The 25,619-nt window shown below is 39.5% G+C and overlaps 1 protein-coding gene and 1 non-coding gene across 2 annotated transcripts in view; one reads left to right on the forward strand and one right to left on the reverse strand.

Moving 5' to 3' along the window:
- Rbm6 (RNA binding motif protein 6) overlaps window positions 1-25,619 on the reverse strand; it is a 76,479-nt gene that overhangs the window by 40,161 nt on the left and 10,699 nt on the right. Inside the window, exon 4 of the mRNA XM_031345730.1 lies at window positions 16,949-17,022. Within this exon, the coding sequence (XP_031201590.1) occupies window positions 16,949-17,022 (74 nt within the window). The remainder of the gene's footprint in view (window positions 1-16,948; window positions 17,023-25,619) is intronic.
- On the forward strand, window positions 9,353-9,457 carry LOC116074007. The gene has a single exon (XR_004111999.1). It is a non-coding gene; the product is annotated as a U6 spliceosomal RNA (small nuclear RNA).

A 25,619-nucleotide genomic window follows, 5' to 3' on the forward strand; every position in this document is an offset into this window, starting at 1 on the left:
CCAGAGAGATTGTGCAATGGTTAAAAGTCCTTGGAGAGGACGTAAATTCACTTCCTAGCATCCATGTCAGGTAGTTCCCAACTGCTTATAACGCCAGATCCAGGGGTATCCAGAGCCTCTTATAGCTATAGGCACTACACTCACATGCACAGACAACCCCCCTGCTCCATAATTTCAAAACTAAATTTAAAAAAAGATTTACTTATTTTTATGTGTGTATTTGGCAGAGACAGGTGGACCTCAGTGAATTTCAGGCCATACTAGTCTATATACTAAGTTCCAGAAGTCTACAGAGTAAGACCCTGTTCCAAAGAACAAAACCAAAAAATTTGTATAAACTATCCTACTAAATGATTCTATAAATTATATATGACATTTACCTAGAAAAATTTGGAAGAAAAAGCATCAATAAGTAATCTAATCAATATCTGTGGGCTAGCAAAAACATTCTAAACCTTTTCAAGCTCACATGTATAATTTCATTAATATACACCACACTATAGAAAATAAAACATACTTTGACAAATTAAGCAACATATGCTCTCAATTCTTAAGAGAATTAAACTAGATGGCAGTTGCAAAATCCCCAAACACAATGAAATTAAGTGACATATTTCTAAATAATATAAAACCCAAAAAATAAACGTTTAAAAGTTTAATAAAAGTTTAAAAGCAGTTCATACTAGGGTCTAGAGAAATGGGTTTAACATCTAACAGCACTTGTAGAAGACACACCTCCAGTTCACAGTGCCACTGCCTGTAAACGTAACTCCAGCTCAGAGAGGACCTCATGCCTCTGACCTGAGGAGATCTGCATACTCATGCACACATACCCATTAAATAAACATACATTTGCACAATTAAAAATAAATTTTTCTAAAAAAAAAATAATAATAATTTTTTCTTTGTTTGCTTTTTGCGACAAGGTTTCTCTGTGGAAGCCTAGGCTATCCTGGAACTCAGAGAGACCTGCCTGCTGCCTGCCTCTGCCTCCCAAGTGCTGGCATCAAAAGGCATGCTCTATCACTACCTGGCTCAGAAGGAAGTTTAAAAACCCCATCAGAGTCATTTGCTATTTTGAGTTAAGACTGGTTTGGTCAGAGAGGGCTGAAGAGTCAGCCATGATTAACAAGAGACCAGTACCTTTGTTTTACTGGTATACTGGAGCTGAGAAATTAAAAGATTAATTTTAAAAGACCACTGTCAGTTAGGTGAAATCTTCAGGGAAGTGTTTCCTCAGAGCTAGCACACAGAAGCTGTGGTCCAAAGGTGGCCAAGGTTGTACCTCGTGCTGGCAGTCACCCAGGTGGTACTATTTCTGAAGGTATTAAGGGGTCACAGAGGGCAGGGGAGGACCTGGAGAGAGTTTGGAAAAGGCTACTGGTTAAATGCAGCCCAGGGCAGATAAGAGAACCCAGCACTTTAGAGATGCCAGTACTATGGGAAAGCCAGCAAGAATAGCAGCTATGAAACAGAGCGGGCCTGAGTAGTGACTCAAACCCTTTGGAGGATTCTGAGTGGATCCCACAGATTCTGAGTTATTTAAACAGCAGGAGTTCAGTCTGCTTTACTTTAGACTCTGTTCTAGCTCTTCCCTCTTGAAATAAAGTATCTGATATTTGACTTTATATGAGCTCACAATTGAGAGACCTTGAAATTTAAAAGGCAATTTTGACTTTTTAAGAGACTGAACTTCATGTGTTTGAGTCGGTAAGGCTGAGGGTCTTAGAGTCTGGATGCTGTATGTTGTAATGTTGATATTAGCAATGAACAAGAAGGGGAAGGTTGGCTACAGAGATTGCTCAGCGGTTAAGAGCACTAACTGCTCTTCCAGAGGTCCTGAGTTCAATTCCCAGCAACCACATGGTGGCTCACAACCATCTGTAATTGGATCTAATGCCCTCTTCTGGTGTGTCTGAATAAATAAATCTTAAAAAAAAAAAAAAAAAAAGAAGAGGGGGAGGAGGAGTCTGGTCGTCTTTTAGAAAAAAACGAAAGGGAAGGTTGTGGCTAAACAGTGACAATGTTTATATGTCAAGTTGACAAGCAGTCAGTTGTGCTCACTAGTTTTAAGTCAATTTGGCATAAGCTAGAGTTACTGGAGAGAAGGGAGCCTCAATTGAGAAAGTGGCTCCATAAGCCTGTAGGGCACTTGTCATTAGAAGGGCTCAGCCCATTGCGGGTGGGGCTACCTCTGGACTGGTTGTCCTGGGTTAAGAAAGCAGGTTGAACAAGCCAGGAAGCAGGGCCTCTCCACGAGCTCCTGCTTCCAAGTCCTGCCTTGAACTCCTTTAATGATGGACTATGAATGTGGAAGTGTAAGCCAAAAGAATTCTTTCCTCTCTATTAGTTAGGGCTTCATTGCTGTGAAGAGACACTGTGACCAAGGCAATGTTTATAAAGGACAACATTTAATTGGGGCTGGCTTACAGGTTCTGAAGTTCAGTCCATTACCATCATACCAGGAAGAGCTTGGCAGCATCCAGGCAGACATGGTGCTGGAGGAGTTGAGAGTTCTACATCTTCATCAGAAGGCAGCCAGGAGAAACTGACTCTGCTGTCTTGTTCTTACTGTACTGGGTGGAGCGTCAAAACTGACCCCCACAGTGATGTACTTCCTCCAGAAAGGCCTTACCTACTCCAACAAAGCCACACCTCCTAATACTGCTACTCCTTAGGCCTAAGCATATCCAAACCACCACATTTCCCAACTTGCTTTTGGTAGGTATTTTTTCACAGCACTAGTAACCCTGACTAAGACATTTAGACTTGGAGATAGAAACATGGATCACTGGGTAGCACTCACTGCTGTTTTAGAAGACATGGGTTGAGTTCCCATCAATCACAACACCAGTCCTAGGTGATTTGACACCCTTTTCTGAAGGAAGGCACTAGGCATACACACAGAGCACAAACATACATGAAGGTAAAGCACTCGTACACGCCGGGCGGTGGTGGCGCACGCCTTTAATCCTAGCACTTGGGAGGCAGAGGCAGGTGGATTTCGGAGTTCAGGGCTACCCTGGTCAAAGGACAGAACAGAGATAGGGGGGAAAAAAGCCTCAGGGCTGGAGAGATGGCTAGCCATTAAGAGCACTGGCTGTTGCTCTTCCAGAGGTCCTGAGCTCAATCCCCAGAAATCACATGGTGGCTCACAACTATCTGTAATGGGATCTGATACCCTCTTCTGGTGTGTCTAAAGACAGCTACAGTGTACTCATATACATAAAATGAATATTTCTTTAAAAAAAAAAAAGACTCATGAAAAGATCTTGGACAAGGAAGAAATGTAATTCAGTAGGATTAGAATATTCTGTTGTTGTTGTTGTTGTTGTTAGGTTTTGTTTTTTGAGACACAGACTCATTCTATACCTCAGCTTAGCTTGCAACTCACAAAGTACCTCAGGCTAGCCTTGAACTCAAGGTAATCATCTTACTTCAGTTTCCTGCCATACCTAGCAGTGTTTTTGACAAAAGACACAGAAGCAATTAGATAGCCATATGCAAATGGTAATTTTATTCAATCACGGAGGCTAACTAAAAACAGGTTAGACCCACGCTATAAATCTCCTACATGAAACCATAAATAAGGAAAAATTTAGAATGAAGACAATTGCCTTCAGTTGCTGAGTCATCTTATCAGCCCTAAAGCAATTGTTATTTTAAATAAGTTGACACATGATCATCAATGCACTTACCCAGAAATGTAAATATGTAATCTATGAACTAGAGGGTGGATAGCGACATGAAAACACTTTATCTTATGGAAAATAGGAGACAAGAATATCTAAATTCAGCCGGGCGTGGTGGTGCACCTTTAATCCCAGCACTTGGGAGGCAGAGGCAGGCAGATTTCTGAGTTCCAGGACAGCCTGGTCTACAGAGTGAGTTCCAGGACAGCCAAGGCTGCACAGAGAAACCCTGTCTCGGAAAAAAAAAAAGAATATCTAAGTTCAGCATTCATTGCATTCTACAACTTATGAGATGAAAGAACTACTTGCAATGGCAACTTCAAAACACTGTCATGCTTCTGAGAATGCTCAGTAGGTAACATGCTTACTATTCAAGCATAAGGACCTGAATTTAGATCTTCCTAGAACCTATGTTAAAAGGCAGATCTAGCAGTGTGCATCTGTAACCCAATGTGGGGGGCAGACGCAGTAAGATCCTGAGGGCTCACTAAAACAGGGAAGTTAAGGTTTAATGAGAAATTTTGTCTCAAATAAGTAAATAAGATGGTAGAGTGAGTGAATGAAGAAGAAATATCAATGTTAACCTTTAGACCACCACCACCAACAACAACAACACCCCTCAAATTCTCAGCTAGGATTGCAGTTAATAGTAAGAATCATGCCTAGAATAGTCTTTACATGCCTAGGCATGCATGCACGCATGCATGCATCCATCCATCCATCTATCATCTCAATTTTCTAAAAGAATAGGTAATGGCTGTCAAACATAGAAGCTAGGCACATGCCTATAATCTTAGCACTCAAGATCCAGGAAACAGGGCTGCTACATGTTTCAAGTTGGCCTTGTTTATACAGAAAACTGCAGCCACCAGGGCAGTAAAGCAAGATTTAGTCTCAAAATAACAACAATGAAAAGAGTCTAGCAGCTATTCAAAGACATGATACCACTTTTTGAGCATCTGTAACTTCCAAAATGCAAATAAAAACCGTAAGTCCAAAGTCCAACAGTGCCTAAACAGATTCCTATTTTATAAAGTACTCTGTACTAGCAGCTGTGTCACATACTTTTACAAACATTATTCTAACTTGCCTCTTCTCAAGCTATGCTACTGGTTTGAGAGAAAAAACTTCCTCAAAAAATGAAGACCACTTCAATCGAGGCTACTTGAGTATCTAAGCTCTCCTGCTAGAACCACCCAACTCTCAAAAGTTGCATAAAGGAGCTGGGGAGACAACTCTGCCAGCAAAGTGTTTGCCACACAAGCACAAGGTCCCAAGCACAGAGAGATCCCCAGCTCCTACATAAAAAGCTGGGTACAAACTGCCTGTAATAACAGTGCTTGGGAGGAAGCTAGACAGAACTCTAGAGCTTGAGACAAGAGGATGCAGACCTTAAGGTCAGCCTGACATACATAGTAGGATCCTGCCTCAAGAAGAAAGAGCTGGGCTCCAAGAAATAGTTTTATGTTTATGAGGCAGAGAATCCAATTTTGGTTTCCAGCACTAACATGAGGTTGTTCACACTACAGACTAACTCCAGCTCCAGGAAATCTGATGACTTTTAGCCTTGACTAACACCTTTCTCCTCTGCCCCCTCGCAACACACACACACACACACACACATACACACACACACACACACACACACACACACACACACACACACACACACACACACACACACACACAAATTAAACAAACAAACAAGCAAACAAACAGTAAGAAAACACTGCAGGCACATAGCTACTGGCCTTTAATCCCAGCACCTGGGAGGTAAAGGTCAGAGAGAATCCAGGTCAGGAAGGTCACATAACAAGTCCCAGGACAGTCAAAACTACATAGTGAGACCCTCATCTCTGAAAAATAAATTAATTTTTAAAAAAGAAAGAAAAGAAAAACAAGATATATAAGGAGAGAGCGTGTGAGCGAGCAAGCTTGCTTAGTGGGTAGGCCACTTGCTTAACATGTACAAGGCCTTGCTTTGCAAACATAAAATATCAAAACCAAATTAATGCTACAAAAAACAGTAAGAACTGATGGCGGAATTCTAACATTGCTATGACTGCCAAGTTTACATTATCTGAAAGTATTTTTAGTGTCAAGTTTCTGTACTGGAAAGCTTATTGCTATCATAATGAAATGACTGAGACAGGCTAATTAATAAAGCAAAAGAGATTTATTTAGTTTGCAGTTCTATAAAGCACAAAGTTCAAGATCAAGCAGCCCCAGTTGTTCAACCTCTCGTGAGGGAAGTAAAAGATGCCACACTATGGAAGGAGAATATGTAAGAGTGAATACTTCACCAAAGAAGCAGAGAATGCTATGGAGATGTTTTTGTAATACCCTTCCTAAGAACTTATAGAGTTCATCATCACTACCATCTGAAATACACCCCCAGAGATTTAAAGATCTTTTATCAGCTCCCATTATTTCTCTCTTTCCCTCTTTCTTTTAATTTACTTTTTTAGTGTGTGTGTTTTGTCTGCATGTATGTCTGTGCACCATGTGTGTGCCTGGTGTCTGCAAAGGACAGGAAGAAAGAGAGCTGTAAGCCTTCATGTGGGTACCCTAGGATAGCTGGCTATTGTTTTAAGTACCAAGTCATCTCTCCAGCCCTACAACCTCAAGTCCTTAAAGATTCTATCATAACTCATTTATAAGACCATAAGCTAAAGTTACCATGAAGACCACAAACTCAGCTATGTCTCAATCTAACCACTGGCTTCATAATCAGAACGATAAATATTTTTGTTTTTTTTCTTTTCTGATTAATTTTTTGTTACATTTATTTTATGTATAAGTATTTTGTATAATATATGTGTGCTTGGTGCCTGAGAAGAACAGTAGGAGGTCACTAGACCTCCTAGAACAAGAGTTACAGATGCTTGTGAGTCACTATGTAGGTGCTGGGAATTGAACCCAGGTTCCCTGCAAGAGCAGTCAGTGCTCTTAACTGCCTAGCCCTCCCTGTTTTTTTGTTTTTTTTTTTTCAAAAGCCATCTGTGCTAATGAATTTTTGTCAACTTGACATAAGCTAGGGTCACCTGAGGACAAGTCTGTGGAACACTTTCGTGATAGGGCCCTGCCTGTTGTGACACTGTCATCAGAGCAATTCTTGGTTATATAAAAAGCAAACTGAACAAGCCATGAAAGGCAAGCCAATAAGCAGCGTTACTCCATGGCTCTACTTTGGTTCCTGTCTCCAGGTTCCTGCCCTGAATTCTTCTTTCATGACAGACTGAAGCTGTAAGATGAAGTAAATCCTTTCCTCTGCAAGTATTTTTGGTCTTGATATTTTTCACAACAGAAAACGAACCAAGATACCATGTGCAACCAAGTTCTAAAGACCACAAAACTAAGAAAACCAGCACCTTACAAATGTTATTTTAATAAAAATTCAACATTAGCAAAAAAATATGCTGGCTCAAAGAGATGTGAATTTTAAAAAAAGCACAAATTTAAAATATATACTAAGCATTTTCCAATTTAGAACAAATTAAAACTCAATTATTTCAATCCATAAAAATGAGTCACAATTTATGCATAGCAAAAATAATCACAAAGCCAAGCATGGTGACGCACACCTCTAGCCCTGGCACTCAGGGGAGAGGCAGTCAAATCCCTGTGGGTCCAGGCAAGCCTTGACTGCAAAGCAAGTCCAGGACAGCCAGGGCTGGTTACACTAAGAACCCTGTCTCAAAAACAAACAAAATCAAATAGCAAATCTATTAAAGGAGAGGAGACATACTGTGAACATTCTCATTAAACTGCTAAATGACTGATATCTATTGCATTTACAAGAAATACTTTTTATATAAATTGGGCATGGTGATGCATGCCTTTAATCCTAGTACTTGAGAAGCAGAGGTAGGCAGAGATCTCTGATTTCGAGGCAGCCTGGTCTCTACAAGTTATATTGAGTTCCAGAATAGTTCAGGCCACATAGAGAAACTCTGTCTTGAAAAACAAAACAACAAAACAAACAAACAAACAAAAGAAGTAGTTAGTAGAATTAGAGCTAAGCAAAGCTAGAGGCCAGGGTCAGCACCTAGAGCTTTAAAGACACAGGTTATATGCCCGCTGTGGTCTGACCATACTTCCTCATGTTGCACTGTCTCTTCTTGCATTTGAGAAAACTTAAAAATGTTCTCAAGAGCTAATGCACTGAAAGACATATGGAGGCCAGGTAGCAGTATTCTGACCAACAATTTCTTTTCTTTCTTTTTTTTGTTTTTGTTTTTTTTTTTTGATTTTTTGAGACAGGATTTCACTGTGTAGCCTCAGCTGTCCTGGAACTCTGTAGATCAGGCTGGCCTTGAACTCAGAAATCTGCCCTGCCTCTGCCTCCCAAGTGCTGGGATTAAAGGCGTGTGCCACCACTGCCCTGCTTCTGACCAACAATTTCAAAAAATAGCCTAAATATAAAATATTCTTGTAGTACTGGAAAGATAGCTCAGTAGTTTGGAGCACTGACTGCTCTTCCAGGGGACCCAGGTTCAATTCCCAGCACTGACATGGCAGCTTACAACTGTATAACTCCATGATCTGATACCCCCACACAAGTATACACATAGGCAAAACACCAATGTAAATAAATTAAAATTAATTAAAAAAAAGAAATATTGTTAAAAAAAGAAATATTGAGAAAGAAAAACTAAACAAACAAATAAAAATCAACCAATGCCACCTCCCCCTGCTAAAAAAAATGCATCCCACTTCTGAAAACTGCCACTGATTTCTTTTTTAGAACATACTATATGACACTAATACAGGGACTACTATAATTTAAGACTTACTTAGCTGAGGAGCTGGACAGATGGATCACTGGTTTAGAGCACTCACTGGTCATGCAGAAAGAAGGCCCAGGATTGATTTCCATCATTCACACGGTGACTCACAACCATCCATAACTCCAGGGGATCCACACCCTCTTCCAACCTCCTCAGGCACTAGGCATGCATGTGCTGCACATATGCACAGGCAGGCAAAACATTCAACAAATAAAATAAATATAACAACAATAATAATGATAGACTTATTTAGCTGAGTATGGTAGACCATGTCTACAATCACAGCACAGAGGGGATCGAGACAGGAGAATCAGCAGTTCAATACCAGCCTTGGCTACAATAAGCTGGAGGCCAACCCAGGCTACAAAAATCTATTCAAAAGTCAAAACTAATAAATATTTTTAAAAACAAACTAGGTCCAGCAAGATGTTTCAGTGGGTGGGAGCATCTGCCACCAAGCTTGACTTAGACAATTCAATCCCTAGCACCACACAGTGGAAGGAGAAAAATGAGTTTTGCAAAAGGTCCTCTGAACATCCAAGTGTTCCCCTCACACTCCACAAAATAAATAAAACAAATGTAATTTTTAAAAACCAAGTTAAGATTTTATATGCTGGCAACTCTCTTGAAGAAGTCATAGATTCTGGATTGATTCCACTTCAGCATGTGTTTTGGCTTGAATACACCAATTCTCCTAAGAACAAGAACCTTCAATAACTCTTACTTTACACTCTATTTTTCTACACTTCCCCATGTTTCTGTTCATACCTGTATTGAGGACAACTAAAAGGTATTGAAATAGACATTTCCAAGAAGTCAGGCATGGTTTGTATGGACCTAGACACAAGTTATATAAAACTGTTTTGTCATGTTCGCTTCGGCAGCACATATACTAAAATTGGAACGATACAGAGAAGATTAGCATGGCCCCTGCGCAAGGATGACACGCAAATTGGTGAAACATTCCATATTTAAAAAAAAAAACAAAAAACAAAAAACTGTTTTGTCCAGGAAACCACAACTTTTCTCAGTAATGTTTTGAGGTGAGAGTTGTTTAGGTGAAAATATAACCTTCAGAATAGTTATACAGATTAATTTATCATTGCTGTGAATAATAATGGTTTTCTTTTTTTCTTTTTCTTTTTCTTTTTTTCCTTTCTTTGGTTTTTTGAGACAGGGTTTCTCTGTGTAGCCCTGGCTGTCCTGGAACTCACTCTATAGACCAGGCTGGCCTTGAACTCAGAAATCCGCCAGCCTCTGCCTCCCAAGTGCTGGGATTAAAGGCGTGCGCCACCATCGCCCAGCATATTACTAATTTATTACGAATCCAACAATTTGGGTTTTTACTTTTTCCTTGCTGGGCCATCACAAATAATCTTTTTCCACAGCATCAATTTCACTCACAAGGGCAAACCACATTTAAGACTTTGTTTTAGGCCTGGAATGATGGCCCACACCTTCAGTCCCAGTGGCAAAGACACTGTGAATTCAAGGACAGCCTGTTTTATACAGGGAGGTATAATCCCACCAAGGCTACACAGTGAGAACTGTTTCAAAAAATGTTTTCAAGAGGCACGGTAATATACACACCTATACTTTCATACTTAGAGGCTGCAGCCAGAAAAGTACCACTTTGAAACCAGCCTGGATTTGAAACAGGCCCTGGTTCAAAACACAAACAAAAGATTTGTTGGACCAGTGAGATAATTAAGTGTGTAAAGGCACCTGCGGCCCATGCCTGATATCTGAGTTTGATTCCAGGAATCCTAGTAAAAGTGCAAAGAGAGAACAAATTCTACCTAGTTGTCTTCTGACATGCAGAAGTACCCACATAAATAAACATCCTGTTTTGTTTTGTTTTTTAAAATTAAGATATTTTAAGACACAAAAAGTAAATAAGACCTGGCTTCCTGTACAGGCCTTCACAGAAACCCTAGTCACTCTACTCTTTTCAAATAATCCAAACTCTTAATTTTGTTGGCAGGAAAATAGTTTTTGTAAGACACCTATTTCACAGCCTTCATTTCTCACAGAAAAAAAAAATGGTGTAAGAAGGAATTTTTATGTTAGGTGGTAACAGCATCCTCTTTCTTTGTACCTTAGAAAGTCAGGATAATTGTGTCATAAAAAAGCTGAGAGCCAGCCAGGCAGTTATGGCGCATGCACTTGGGAGGCAGAGGCAGGAAGATTTCTGAGTACTAGGCCAGCCTGGTCTACAGAGTGAGTTCCAGGACAACCAGAGCCACACAGAGAAATCCTGTCTCAAACTCACTCCACTTCCAAAAAAGGAATGGTGGCACATGCCTTTAACTCAAGCTCCTGGGAAGTAGAAGCAGATGGACTTCTGTGAGTTCGAGGCCAACCTGGTCTACAGAGCGAGTTCCAGGACAACCAGAGCCACACTAAGAAATGACTGCTGGCACACCCCCCCAGGAAACAAATAAACAAACAAAACAAACAACAAACATCAGTAAAAATTCCCGAGAAACAATTTCTTAGGAAAAGGCCTGAACAAAGAACAGGCAGCAAGCACCATAGTAACAAATCTGAAAATTCCTGCTGAACAATTAGCAACCATTTCATTGAGTTTAGCTCATGCTACTGGGCAACCACGAATAGGGCTCATCTCTCAAAATCTTAGTGCAATAGTACACATAACAAAAGCACATGATATTCTTCCTCAGTACTAATGAACTTGAATAACAAAGAAAGCAGAAGATATATGACACTGTTAGAAATTCATTTCCTGGCCAGGCTTGGTGGTGCATACCTTTAATTCCAGCACTCAAGAGGCAGAGGCAGTGGATCTGTATGAGTTCAAACCCAGCCTGATCTATATAGTGAGTTACAGTCCAGCCAAGGTTACACAGTGGGACCCTAACTCATAAATAAATGACTTAATAAATATTAAATGCAACTGTAGCAGATAAAAAGGAATGAAAGTCCTGCTTCACAAAGTCGCTATTTTTCACCTAGACAAAGGTGACGAGGGCATGAGCTAATAGACTCCCATCTTCATATTTGCTGGAGCTACTCTACAGACAGCCCCGACTCCTCATTACTCTGGTGAGACTCCCGAGTCAATGCTGTTGCAGAGATCCTTCCCACCTGGCTGCAGCCACTGAGAAGAGGCTAGAGGGCCTTGATTATCATCCTCAACAGCTTCACAAATGAATACATAATCTACCATATTATACAAAGCTAGCCAGCACAATCCTCCTTTGTTTCCATCCTTTCGATTTACAAATATCTTTTTCTTTTTTTTTTTTTTTTTGGTATTTTTGAGACAGGGTTTCTCTGTGTAGCCTTGGCTGTCCTGGAACTCACTCTGTAGACCAGGCTGGCCTCGAACTCAGAAATCCGCCTGCCTCTGCCTCCCAAGTGCTGGGATTAAAGGCGTGCACCACCACCGCCCGGCTCGATTTACAAATATCAATGATAAAGAGATTTCTTATTAAGACAGCAGAAAGTCATGAAAACAGCTAAGTCAACTTACAGGAGTTCACAGAAACCTGAGCTTAGAACCATCCATAAACACAACCCGGCACTGTCAGAAACTTTCAGCAGATCTCTGACAAATAAGAAACATATCAATTTGTTAAGTAATTTAAGTAAAACTTGGAAAAAAGGAAACTAGATAGACAGAAACAATCTTCCACAAACATTTTCTGTACTCTAGGGAATCAGACCTTTTTCTGCATTCTTGTCCTTCCTAAGTCCCATAACTACTGTGGCATCAAGGGCCTTAATCTAAATCTAGATACAAGAAAAAACCCTTTATTTCCCTAGAATTATGATCAGAAATCAACTGATATAGAAAGAGAAAATGGAGAAAAGACAAGTTTATCTCATTTCAAATGTTTAGTATGTGCCAGTTGCTCTATTACATATTCTGTACACATTACTCAAGAATCACTTCTCAAATGCAATCACTCAGCTTATCTAATTACATAGGTTCTCTCAATAGTTTCATTTTTAAACAGCACTCAGCACTACCATATACTGTGCTATTTTTAATTTTGTCAACCTACTTGTCCTCTTTTTCTCCATTAAAATTAAGTTATATAGTTTTGTTCCCTGACATCCTTACAGCCAACATTCAAAAATGAATGCCCTTGTTCAATCCACACTGGGGTTTATTGTTGGGGGTTTTGTGCACTGACTATTAGGATGCTGAGTTCTATGCCCAAATATCTGGTGGTAATCCTGACTACTGTGTGGTCAATCATCAGTATCAATGTTATGTTAAAATTGTTTTCCATCATCTCTGACTGGTTAATAAAGAGTTGATCAGCATATAGCTAGGTAGGAGAGGACAGGAGGTGGGACATCTAAGCACAGTGAAGGAGTTCCAAGGAGAGAGAGAAAGAGGAGAGAAGATGAGGGGGGCAGATAGAAGAGAGAGAAGAGAGAAGAGGAAGAGAAAAGTGTGGAGAAGAGACCATGTGGGGGGACCAGGAGGGGTCGCTATAAGGTCACGCACAGAGCATAGCAAGCTAGGGCAAGACCATGGTTGACTGTAAAGGACCATGTGACTAGGAACTAGGAAGCCTTAGAGAGTTAGAATGGCCCAGAAGCTACCCCGTTCAGTGCTTGCAGCTTATTGATAAATACTAGGTTTCTGTATTATTTATTCAGGAGCTAAAATAGCTAGAACAGGCGTAGAAATGCCCTGCAATTATCTGGGAACAAAGGGGGTGAGAAACACCCCCAATACTATTAAAGCACATCAAGATGCTAGGAACAGTAGGGCTTCAGACCAAGGGAAGTAAAAAAATGTACAACAGGTAAACCAACTAAGAACTAAGACCTGACTCTAGAACCTGTATTCCTCTTTCTTCATGTTGTACAAGTACAAAGGATTTCCTAGAGATGTCATGTTTTTTTCATCAAAATTTTTCCTATCAAGATGATTTACATATGCCCTGAGAGATATGAGAAAGGCTACTAAAAGAATACTGTTCTAATCATGAAGACTATGGAGTTCAGCAAGAGAGGATTCTATGGTCGGGGAAGAATAAAAGTCTAGGAAATGAGGTTGACTGTAAAGAATATTAAGATGTATTTTTTAACATTTATTTACTTAATCTGAAGGGTGCACCATAGCATCCATATGGAGGCCAGAGGATAACTCTCTCCTTCCAGCCCATGGGTTGCAGTGGGGAGTATGTCCCAGGGATTGAAGTCAGTTCACCAGGTTTGGCAACAGTGTCTTTGCTTGATAGGCTATCATTGCCAACCCAGGTAAGGCTTGCCTCCTCTCTAGGTACAGAATCATAAGGTCCTAAAAGTAAAAGAGCTGGTTTGAGGGTTTGTTTTGTTCTGAGACAGAATCCTACTATGTAGCCTGTGATGGCCTAAAAATCCTACAACCCTAGGCTTTCCAAGTGCTGGGATTAGAGGTAAACAACCATGCTCATTCAGAGGACTATCTTAAATGCACAAAGTACCTCATGGCACTTTATCAAAGCGGCTCCCATACCTCTTAAGAGGTGTTCTGTTGGCCGGGCACTGGTGGTGCACGACTTTAATCCCTGCACTTGGGAGGCAGAAGCAGGCAGATTTCTGAGTTTGAGGCCAGCCTGGTCTACAGAGTGAGTTCCAGGACAGCCAGGGCTACACAGAGAAACCCTGTCTTAAAAAAACAAACAAACAAACAAACAAAAAAGAGGTGTTCTGTTGGTGCTCTGTTCCTGCTTTGTTCTAATATTCTAATTACTAGGGGACCTGAGACCCCCTAGAACTGTTGACAGAATGGCTGAGGAGGGTAACGAGGGCATCTTAAAACTACCTTCTCTTCAATGTTGTTAGCACCAATCAACATTGTTCCACAACCTACGAGCAAGAATTTATGAACAAGAACGAGTTTGTAAAGAATAATGCCCTAGTTTTACTTGACAATACTCTTTAAGGACTAGATACTTTAGAGGAGATAAAAGATAACGTTCAATCTTTTAATATATAGTATTTATATTTAAAATTTGAGTGCTAGGAATTGAAACCAGGACCCTGTGCTTGCCTAGCAAACCCCAGGCAATATGGATACTCTTGAAGATTAAAAACAGCACTGATCTCGAAAAACCAAAAAAACCCAAAACAAACAAAAAAGCATTTATAAGCTGGGCATAGTGGCATGAGCATTTAATTCTAGCACTCAGGAGGTAGAGACAAATGGATCTCTAAAAATTCTAGGCCAGCTAGGTCTAACATAGAGTCCCAGGTCAACCTGTTCTATTTTTTTTTTTTTTTTTTGGTATGAACTTGTCTTTTAAAAACAAAAAAAATACAAACCAACAAAACAAACAAACAATCAAACCCCAGCATTCTTTTTTTTTTTTTTAAATATTTATTTTATTTATGTGTATGAGTACACTGTAGCTGTACAGATGGCCATGAGCCATCATGTGTGTGACTGCTGGGAATTGAACTCAGGACCTCTGCCGGCCCACTCGCTCTGGCCCTGCTCGCTCCAGCCCAATTCACTACAGCTGTCTTCAGATACCAGAAGAGGGCGTCAGATGCCATTATGGATGGTTGTGAGCCACCATGTGGTTGCTGGGATCCGAACTCAGGACCTTCGGAAGAGCAGTCAATGCTCTTACCCGCTGAGCCATCTCGCCAGCCCCCAAAACCCAGCATTCTTAAGAAAGAATAGTATGAAAGAGATAGCATCTGCCAAGCTCCTCCCACTTGTATTTCAACTACTGACAGTGAGACTATGATAAGATGGTTAAAAACAAATTGCTTGTGAATTAAACAAGTATTCTCATTTTCAGAGAGGCTGTCAGGATAGAATAATATAGACTAGAGCTTTCATTCTTCTTTACAAAATAAGGTGTTAACACAATTTCTGGTAAATAATACTTACTAGGGCTTTATTATTATTATTCATTATTATGATTTGATTTGAGAGGAACCAGCTTATGGGAAGGAATGCCACATCTGGCTGGGGACCTGGTCCTGGACAGTCTAAGAAAGCAGGCTGAGCAAGTCATGAGCAAGAAGCCAGTAAGCAGCATTCCTTTATGGTCTCTGCTTTCGTTCCTGCTTTCTAGGTTCATGCCTTGACATCCTGCCCTACTTCGAAATTCATGATGAACTATGAACTTAACCTAAAATAAACCCTTCCATTCTGAAGTTGCTTATGGTTATGGTGATTGTTGCATCAATAAAAACCAAACTAAGGCAGTAGTCCATAATTATAATCTCAGCACTTTGAAGCCGAAACAGGCAGAAGGACTACCACAATTTCAAATTTACCCTGGGCTACACAGTTAATTTTAAGCCAGTTTAGGCTGAAGAATGAGATCATGCCTTAAAAATAAATAAACAAAACAAACAACCCACAAAACTACCTCCATTTCAATATGGGAAAACCCTTCCTCACAAAGAAGTGAACAGTAAAGCTGGGCATGTGAAGTTAGGTATAGTAACGCAGGCCTTTGATTCTCAGGAGGCAGAGGCAGATGTCTCTGTAAGTTCCAGGCCAGACAGAGAGCTACATAGTGAGGTCTTGTCTCAAAAGAGGGGTGGGGTGAGGGGTAGGGAACAGTAAATGTCATCAATCATGTTGAGTGGAACAAAGCTGATGAAAAAGCACTAGGCTACAGAAAAGACTAATATACTGATCCTCCTTTAGGAGAGCCTTCTTTTGTGATGCACAGATGCTTGTATGTGCAGATATACAAGACAAACTACATCCCTATGCTGCTCTCCTATCTCAAGATACAGGACCTGAGACAAACCAAATTGATTTTCCCAAGGGAAAAATACATAACAAGGATTCTATTTAGTAATTTCTTCTCAAACTACTAGGGGTCAAGGGTTCAATTAGACATAGATGACAGTAAATGGTGGGAAGTTGAGTAACTCCTAAAACTTCAAACAATAAGTTCAACTCAAGATTCTCCAGCTTTGACTATAAGCAGCCAACAATTTGAAGACAACACTACAAGTGATAAAAAACAGAAATGAATGTGATGGGCACAAATTATCCATTCCTCTTTCCTCTTCAATGGCATTCTTTCAAACATAACACAGGTAGGTAGGTCCTTAGTGCCATTAAAAAAAAAAAAAAATCACCATTAGTTGTCTTCAAGGAACTAAGTCTGTGTATTACCATCAACTGTTCTAGAAGGCCTCGATGAATGAGGACCATTTATATCAGGAGCCCACACATCTTTATCACACCGTAGAGGGAAACACTCCAGATCTGTCATAGTTCCCATGTACAGTCTCTGGAACCCAGTCAAATGGAACTGGAGCCTAGTTTCTAAAATGTACTCTGTGTCCATTAGTTCATAGCATTTAAAAGGTTTCTTTGCACAACTGGTATTTGGAAGTATTGTATACTCTAAAGATGAAGATTTCTTGTGCCTTTCCAAGGTGAAATTATTTGAAACCCTCCCTCCCCATATATAAAAATATATATCCTTTCAGCATCATTTGACCGAAGTATAAAGCAACCTGGTTGGCCTCCATGCATCCGATGGCATCTTCCAAGAGTGAAAATTCCACGCAGACATAGCCATAGTCGTAACCTGGGGACAGCATTTAAATACAGACGGGAGTGGTGTTAGTGCCTTGCAAACATAAAAGACACACTTATATCCCCTGTTCTGAACCCCTTAAACAAAAGCCCTCCCTCCATCCCCTCCCTCCTCTATACTAGGCAAGAGGGCTTCCTCAAACAGAAAAAAAGTATTAAAGGAAAAGTCTGGGTGTTTCTGGACTTTGGGATTCATGCCAAATGGTTTTTTTCCCTATTAACTAAGAAGATTAGAAGCCCTCTTTATCACTGCTGATCAAGAAAGGGTACCACAGAACTGAGCAATTTCACAGAAAGTTCATGTGGAGACCCAAAACATTTTAATAATGGGCTGAATCTTCTGGAAATACAGCCAACAAGAACAGGAAAGTATCTGAAAAAAATGTATCCAGAGAGAAGGAAGAAAAGCGATTATTCCAAAGCTGTGCTAAGAGTCACCATTCCTCAAGCAGAAACTACTTTCAAAGAAGTGCTGACTGAATGACGCAACATCTGCATACCACAGTAGGCTTCTGGACGACAGGGAACAGACCACTTCAACCACGGCCACCACAGCCACCACCCTCCCCTGGTTTCAAACTCAAGTCATAAGCCAGATAAAAACTTTATGAATAGAGAAAGATATAGAAGCATGAATATGAATAGCTGGATCCAAAATTGTGCTTACATGCAAAAAGCTGATGGTAGAGCAAGCAGAGGGAAAGACAGCAGTTGTTAGTAATCAATATATGTTCAATAGCTCTAGGTATAATCATAAAATACCTTTCACCTTAACACTGAAAAATACCCGCAGCTCAGGCCTAAAGTTCTAATGACCCATGAAACTAGGAAGTCATGGGATTTACAGGTTGCTAAACTCATTAACCTGTCTCATAGTTCCTGAAATTGCTACCACACAACTACAAAGATACATTTATTGCAATGTTCCACATGTGGCTTCCATGTTTCCTTCAATTCCTCACAAGATAAAGAAACTTCTAGAAATTATAGTATGCAAATGGAACAAAAAAAAAGATGTGATTTATTCGGATAAAAAAATAAAATAGAGGGAAAGAATACAACATAAGCCGGGCGGTGGTGGCGCACGCCTTTAATCCCAGCACTTGGGAGGCAGAGGCAGGCGGATTTCTGAGTTCGAGGCCAGCCTGGTCTACAGAGTGAGTACCAGGACAGCCAGGGCTATACAGAGAAACCCTGTCTCGAAAAACCAAAAAAAAAAAAAAAAAAAAAAAAAAAAAAAAAAAAAAAAAAAAAAAAAAAAAAAAAAAAAAAAAACCTGTACAAATTTTAAATATAAAGTAGACATAACAAGAAAAAACTGATACTCCTTGAGGTATCAAAAGGGCAGGGTGAGTTCCAGAATAGATAGGGCTACACAGAAAAACTGTCTTAAAAAGCATTAAAGATGCCGTGCACTGGTGGCACATGCCTTTAATCCCAAGACTTGGGAGGCAGAAGCAGGCGGATTTCTGGTCTACAGAGTGAGTTCCAGGGCAGCCAGGGCTATTCAGAGAAACCCTGTCTCGAAAAAACAAAAATAAAAAAACAAAAAAGGCATTAAAGACAAACAAACAAACAAAGGTAATGGCTAGAGTCTAATCCAGTGGTTTATAAAGTTCTGGATTCAAAATGTGCAACCAACAAGAGGCAAAAAGACAGAGAGAAGTTGACCTGGTAACATATGCCTATCATTTGAGCTCTCAGGAAGCTGACACAAGAGAACTGCAACTCAAAATCAGCCTGAACTAAAATTTAAGACCCCGTCTGAAAAATAAAATAAGGGCTTGAGAGTTGGCTCAGCAGTTAAGAGCATAATCTTGCTCTTCCCAAGGACTCAGGTTGGGTTTCCAGTACCTACATAGTGTCTCACTTCTGAAACTACAGTCCCACGGAAGACAATGATGTCTTCTGACCTCAACAAGCACCAGGTACACACATAGTATACAGACATATATGCAGGCAAAACATTTATACATATAAGATCACAAATTTTAACCATTCTAAAAAATAAAAATACCAAATTTCTTTCTTTCTTTCTTTCTTTTTTCCGAGACACAGTTTCTCTGTGTAGCCCTGGCTGTCCTGGAACTCACTCTGTAGACCAGGCTGGCCTTGAACTCAGAAATCTGCCTGCCTCTGCCTCACCAAATTTCTTAAAATGGACTGGATTTCTTGTTATATGGACTAAATGGTCTTAAATGTTTTATGTAAAACAACCTTGATTTTAGATCTGATAACTATTTTAACTACAAAATGTTATACAATAATGTATATTCTTGCTTTAAGTTTAGGAAATAACCAGAAAGAACAACCAAAAGCTTTTAAAAACCTCAGCATTACCTCAGGCTAAGAGATGGATTCGTATGCTGCCTCCAAGCCCTACATACACAACCCCACCAAGGGTTCTTCTATGAACCCCTGGTTGTCCTGGAACTTGCTCTGTAGACCAGGCTGACCTCCCTCAAACCCGCCTCAAACTCACAGAGATGTACTAATCCCAGTGCTGGGATTAAAGAGTCCTGGCTACCTGCACTTACTTTATAGACCAGGCTGGCCATTTTTACTCAGAGATCTGCATGCCTCTGACTCGAGTGCTGAGATTAAAGGAGTGTATGTGACCCACCCCACTGTTTAAAGAGAAAGTTTTACCCATGTAAATCAGGCTAGCCTGGAACTCTCTAAGTTAAACAGGCTGTTTAGTTACAGAAATTCACCTGTAACTGCTTCCAGAGTGCTGGGAATAAAGGTGTGCATCACCATACCTATCTAGAGACAAAATTCTCTATCCTTATTTCAGAGTTCTGGCCAACTTCAACTTGCTTAAACTTTTTTTTTTTTTTTTTTTTTGGTTTTTCGAGACAGGGTTTCTCTGTGTATCCCTGGCTGTCCTGGAACTCACTCTGTAGACCAGGCTGGCCTCGAACTCAAAACTTGCTTAAACTTATCACAAATCAGTTTCCTCTTACTAGTCAATCTTTGAAAAAACACAAGGTTTTTGGTACACATATTTGTATACAACCTGTTAAATATGAAAATTGTTTTTTATTCAGTTCAAATGGAATTTCCTAAACAAACTCAGTCTGATATATATATGTATATATATATATATATATCATATATGTGTGTATATGTATATATGTATACCCATATATACATATACACATATATATAAAATATAGAAATATATAAAAGATACTCTTTCTACATTTTGTAGTTGGTTCTAAATATAGTTTCGAAGCAATGAAGAACAAGGAGCATAGATACCTTTTATCAAATTTCTACTGCAAATACTCAAAATCATGTCCACAATCAGAAAGGAACAGCCATATCAAACAGATATTCTCTTGAATGCTTTGATTACCACTAAACATATTATCAAAGGAATTCACAATAGTATAAGAAACAAACTCTCTCCATAGCTGCCAAAATGGGGGTGGGGATGGGGGTATGGGAACAAGGGAGGCATACCAAAAACCAGACACTAAAACCAGATTGCAAAGCCCTACATTTTCCTTGCCATGCCGCCCAAAGATCAAATCACTGTGACCCAAAGGAATACACAGAAGAACGAGGTGATCATGACAATTCATACTTTGCTGAAGAAACAACCAAGTATTGATACTGAAGTCACTGGAAAGGAAAATACAGACTACAAGAGGAACAATGATCACTTTGTACATAACAACTTTACAATAACATTGAGTTTACAAGCCTATCATTCAAATTTCTTCTGCATTAAACTGTAGCTATCAAAAGAAAATATATTTAAATTTTAATTATATAGGTCTTTTTAAGGTACCCAATTTTGATCCCAAATAAGTCTCTGCATTCAAACTTCATAGTTATATCATATTTTCAGAAACTGCTAGAAGACGATGACAGTAAGTATTCACATAGTATCTGTTATAAATAAAGTTCTATTACAAAATTATTTTATATATACTAGTTTAATCCCCACAAGACTACTAAAGAAGTATATATTATTAAATCCATGTCACTGATGGGAAAACAAACTAACAAAGGAAATGTAATTTGCTCAAAGACACCTTAGTTTTAATACCAGTCCTAAGTCTTTTAAAGTCAAGTAGTTCACATTCAAAGGGATACTATTAGCCATAATACTGCATCTCTTCATTTCTTCAGTATTAAGGATTGAACTTTGGAACATGCTAGGTAAGAGCTCTACAATTAAACCATCAATCTAATCTTAGTCTTCTATATATTTTTTTAAAACTATAGTGCGTGTTCATGTGGGTGTGCATTTGTGTGTACACATGTCTGGAGAGATAATAGATCAACTTTTTTCTTTATTTTTGGTTTTTTTGAAACAGGGTTTCACTATGTAGCCCTACCTGTCCTGGAACTCACTCTGTAGAGTAGACCAGGCTAGCCTCAAACTCAAGAGATGCACCTGCCTCTGCCTCCAAAGTGCTAGGAGTAAAGGTTTGCACCTCTACCATCAGGCTCAGAGATCAACTTTTGGGAATCATTTTCTCTCCTTTTCAGGAGTGGGTCTTAGGAAATGACATTCAGGCCAGGCGATGGTGGTGCACGCCTTTAATCCCAGCACTTGGGAGGCAGAGGCAGGAGGATTTCTGAGTTCAAGGCCAGTCTGGTCTACAGAGTAAGTTCCAGGACAGTCAGGGGGCTATACAGAGAATCCCTGTCTCAAAAAAAACAAAACAAAACAAAAAGATACTCAGATTGTCGAGCTTGGTAGCAAGCTCCTTTACCCATGGAACCACTTCACCAGTTTAGCTTATTACTCAAAACTTTTTAAAAATTAAAGTATAATAATGTCATTTTCCCCACCTCTCTCCTCACATAAACTTCTCCCATGCCCTACCCTGACATTTCTTCTAAAATTCAAGGTCTCTATTTGTTACTGTTACATGTATGAACACATAAAATAAACACAGCCTGCTGAGCCCACTTAGTTCTTCCTTCTGTGTATGTAATCTCGGGGCTAACCACTTAGTCCTCCTTGTATGTATGTAATGCGTGTATGTAATCTCAGGCTAACCACTTAGTCCTCCTTGTATGTATGTAATGTGTGTATATAATGCGTGTATGTAATCTCAGGCTAACCTCTCGGAATTTGTATTCTAAGACAAGGCTGACTTCTTTTTCTTTTGTTTTGTTTTACTTATTTTAATTTTCTGAGACAGGGGTTTTGCTACATTGCCCTGTACGGCCTCAAACTTGGAGCAATTCTCCTGTATGTGCTAAAGAGTGCTGGGATTATAGGAGAGTTCCTCTATCTTTGGATTCTAAGTTAACCTTAAGCCTTACTATGTAGTCCAGGCTGCTTAAAACTGCTATTCTCCTGCCTCAGCTTTCTGAGTAGCTAGGATTACAAGCATGTGTCTCCAGGTCCTAACTTTTCATTCTTTAAGAAAACCCTGGATTGATTTAAATAATCTCTTTTTTAAAATTATTTATTTATTTTATGTATATGAGTACATTGTAGCGGTCTTCAGACATACACCAGAAGAGGGCATCAGATCCCATTACAGATGGTTGTGAGCCACCATGTGGTTGCTGGGAATTAAACTCAAGACCTCTGGAAGAGCAATCAGTGCTCTTAACTGCTGAGCCATCTCTCCAACCCTGATTTAAATAATCTTAATTTCAAATTTATTCAGCCCCAATACAGGATGAGTCCCAAATGCCTGAGGACAAATGAGCACAATGGTCACTCCTACTGTAATAGCGAATCACTAAGTGGGCTAAATAAACAAGTTAGAGGTATTCACGCTCAATAAGTGACTCCATTGGCTCCCACAATTCTTCTGAAAAGACAAAAACTAGAAATTCTTATTATAAAAGATGGCTATAAAATTATGTAGCAATATGGAAATACATAGCATATAAAGGATTAAAAATGAATATATCCTTATGGATAATTATGTAAAATTTATACAGAAAAAAAAAGGACTGGAAATACAAACTGAATCTAACTCAGAAGTTAGAGACAAAAATCAGCATATAAGATAAAAACCATGCACTGTCAAAATTATACTTGGAGAGCCCAAGGTGAAGAACAACATACCATCTTTCAATATAGGTAAATCCAACATTGCCAGTTTTTCCTCCAGCGTTGCAACAGATCAGTTTTCCTTTGGTTGACACCAGATGAAGAGGTTGGCTTGCATTTAAGGGCCATAATGTATGAAAAATACAGCACTTTAAATAACAGAAGCACAGCCACCAACCACAGTAAATTCTCACACTCAGAGAAACTTGGAATCAGAAACCAAATGAAGCCATAGCCAAGTCTTATCCCCACCTCCATGATGACTCAGTGAGAAGGAAAGGGGTTATGGATGTAGGAGTGGGAGGCAGGACTCAAGCAGCGTTAGGTGATTAGACAAAAACCTGAAAATGGATTAATGCAATACAACTGAATATAAAAAATTAAAATGATTGTATTGCTTTAATGGAATAACCTGGGATTTTCTTGTTTCCCAAATTTTACAATTATCAGAATTAATCTGATAGATAACAGGAAAAGTTCTTCTAGACACAGAAGGTATTTTACCTAGAGAAGTAATATTCTGAAACCTGACAATGAATCTTGTATTCAGAATTACTTGGACTCAAGATGGTAAACAATTCCACAAACATATTTTTACCAAAGGAAGTAACAAAATATCTATTTTATTACCTTTTTATTAACGGTGGTCTTCTGGGAAGACATCTTGGTAGGCTAAAGGGTCTTACATGACTATTAAAGTAAGCATACCTGACTCTTTTCCTCTAGAAATATAAATATTCCTTATGCTTTTCTTGGTAACTACGAAGGATTATAAGAGAACAACAGAAAGAAAATTTTAAAAAGGTACTACTTTCAAATCTTGACAAGCAAGATGGCTCAACTACCAAGTCTGATGATGTGAATTTGAACCCTAGGACTCATGATAGAAGGAAAGAAACACTTCCCAGAGTTATCCTCTGACTTCCACACAGGCACTGTGACATGCCCCTATGTTATATGGGTATACACACACAGATAGTGTAAAATTTCAAATCTTCTCCATCTTCATTAATCATTTAGTTACCAAAAACTATCTATGAAAATTAATTATATAGTTTTTGGAGGGATAAGATAAAGAAAACAGAGACCTGATAAGTAATATCCACCCCAACTCAAAAACTCAAAAATTTTTGGTCTCTGTCCCTGCAAGGCTTGATTCCACACTACCAATAAACTCAATCCAAGATTGTTAAAGACAATTGTTAGTTTACAAAAGGCCAACCTTCGTAACAAAGATTTTGTATAGGTAATGAGATAGGCATCCCTACCTCAAAATGACCTAAAAAAATCCAAATAACATTAGCCAAGATGAATTTCCTATTTAAGAGACTATTAGTCGGGCGGTGGTGGCGCACGCCTTTAATCCCAGCACTTGGGAGGCAGAGGCAGGCGGATTTCTGAGTTCGAGGCCAGCCTGGTCTACAGAGTGAGTTCCAGGACAGCCAGGGCCACACAGAGAAACCCTGTCTCGAAAAACCAAAAAAAAAAAAAAAAAAAGAGAGAGAGAGAGACTATTGGTTAACTTTCAACAATCCCAAAATAGATATGCCACCTATGAAACGTAAAAGGGAGATTAGTAGGATTTTTACTGCTCCCCCCTTCTGTATGTGTATTTATGTGTACTCATGGAGGTATCAGATCCACTATAGCTAAGTGACAGGCCATAATGAGGTAACCAACATGGGTGCTGGGAACTGAACTGCAATCTTCTGGAAGTACAGAAGCACTTTTGGAGGCAGTTTTTACTGTGTAACTCTGGCTGCCCCCAGAGTACTGGTACTAAAGGTATGCAAGCACTCTTAACAAGTGAGCCTTCCCTCAAGACTTTACAAGACTGTGAAGGTCAGTGTTTATTTTATTAAAATATGATTTAAATAAAACCTTTTCTCTAAACGAAAGGATTGTGCCTATAGAAGCACAGTATTATAAGCATAAAATGGACATGATAGAGCCAGGCATAGTATGCACATCTTTAATCCCAGCACTCAGAGGACAGAGGCAGGTGGATCTCCAGTTGGAAGCTAGCCTGTTCTACAAAGTGAATTCCAGGGCTACATAGAGAAACCTTATCATGAAAAACAGAAAGAGGGGGAGAGTGGGAGAGGGGAGGGAGGGAGGGCGGAAGGGGGGGAGACAGAGAGAGAGAGAGAGAGATTTAATCAATCAGAAAGGCAGACAGACATAGAAGGGCGGCAGTGGTGGTGCATGCCTTTAATCATAGCACTCAGGTAGATCTCTGTGAGTCTAAGGCCAGCCTGGTCTACAGAATGAGTTCCAGGACAGCCAGGGCTACACAGAGAAACTCAGGGGTAAGGGTGGAGTGGAAGTGGAAGGAGAAAGTAAGGGAAAAAAATGCAAGACTGGTAGAAATTGTAGAAAACTTGGTTCTCTAGGTCCTACTTACCTATTTTTATTTAATTGGAAGTAACAGGATATTTAGAAGAAAAGTTTAATAGAACTGATTCAGGTATCTGGATTCCCATCAATGGGAATAGTACAACAAAAGGTATAGGAAGCTGTTCTATTAAAATTAAGAAAATCTCGCAGGGCGA

Source organism: Mastomys coucha, unplaced genomic scaffold (genome assembly GCF_008632895.1).
Source record: "Mastomys coucha isolate ucsf_1 unplaced genomic scaffold, UCSF_Mcou_1 pScaffold23, whole genome shotgun sequence".
In the NCBI taxonomy this organism is placed as follows: Eukaryota; Metazoa; Chordata; class Mammalia; order Rodentia; family Muridae; genus Mastomys; species Mastomys coucha.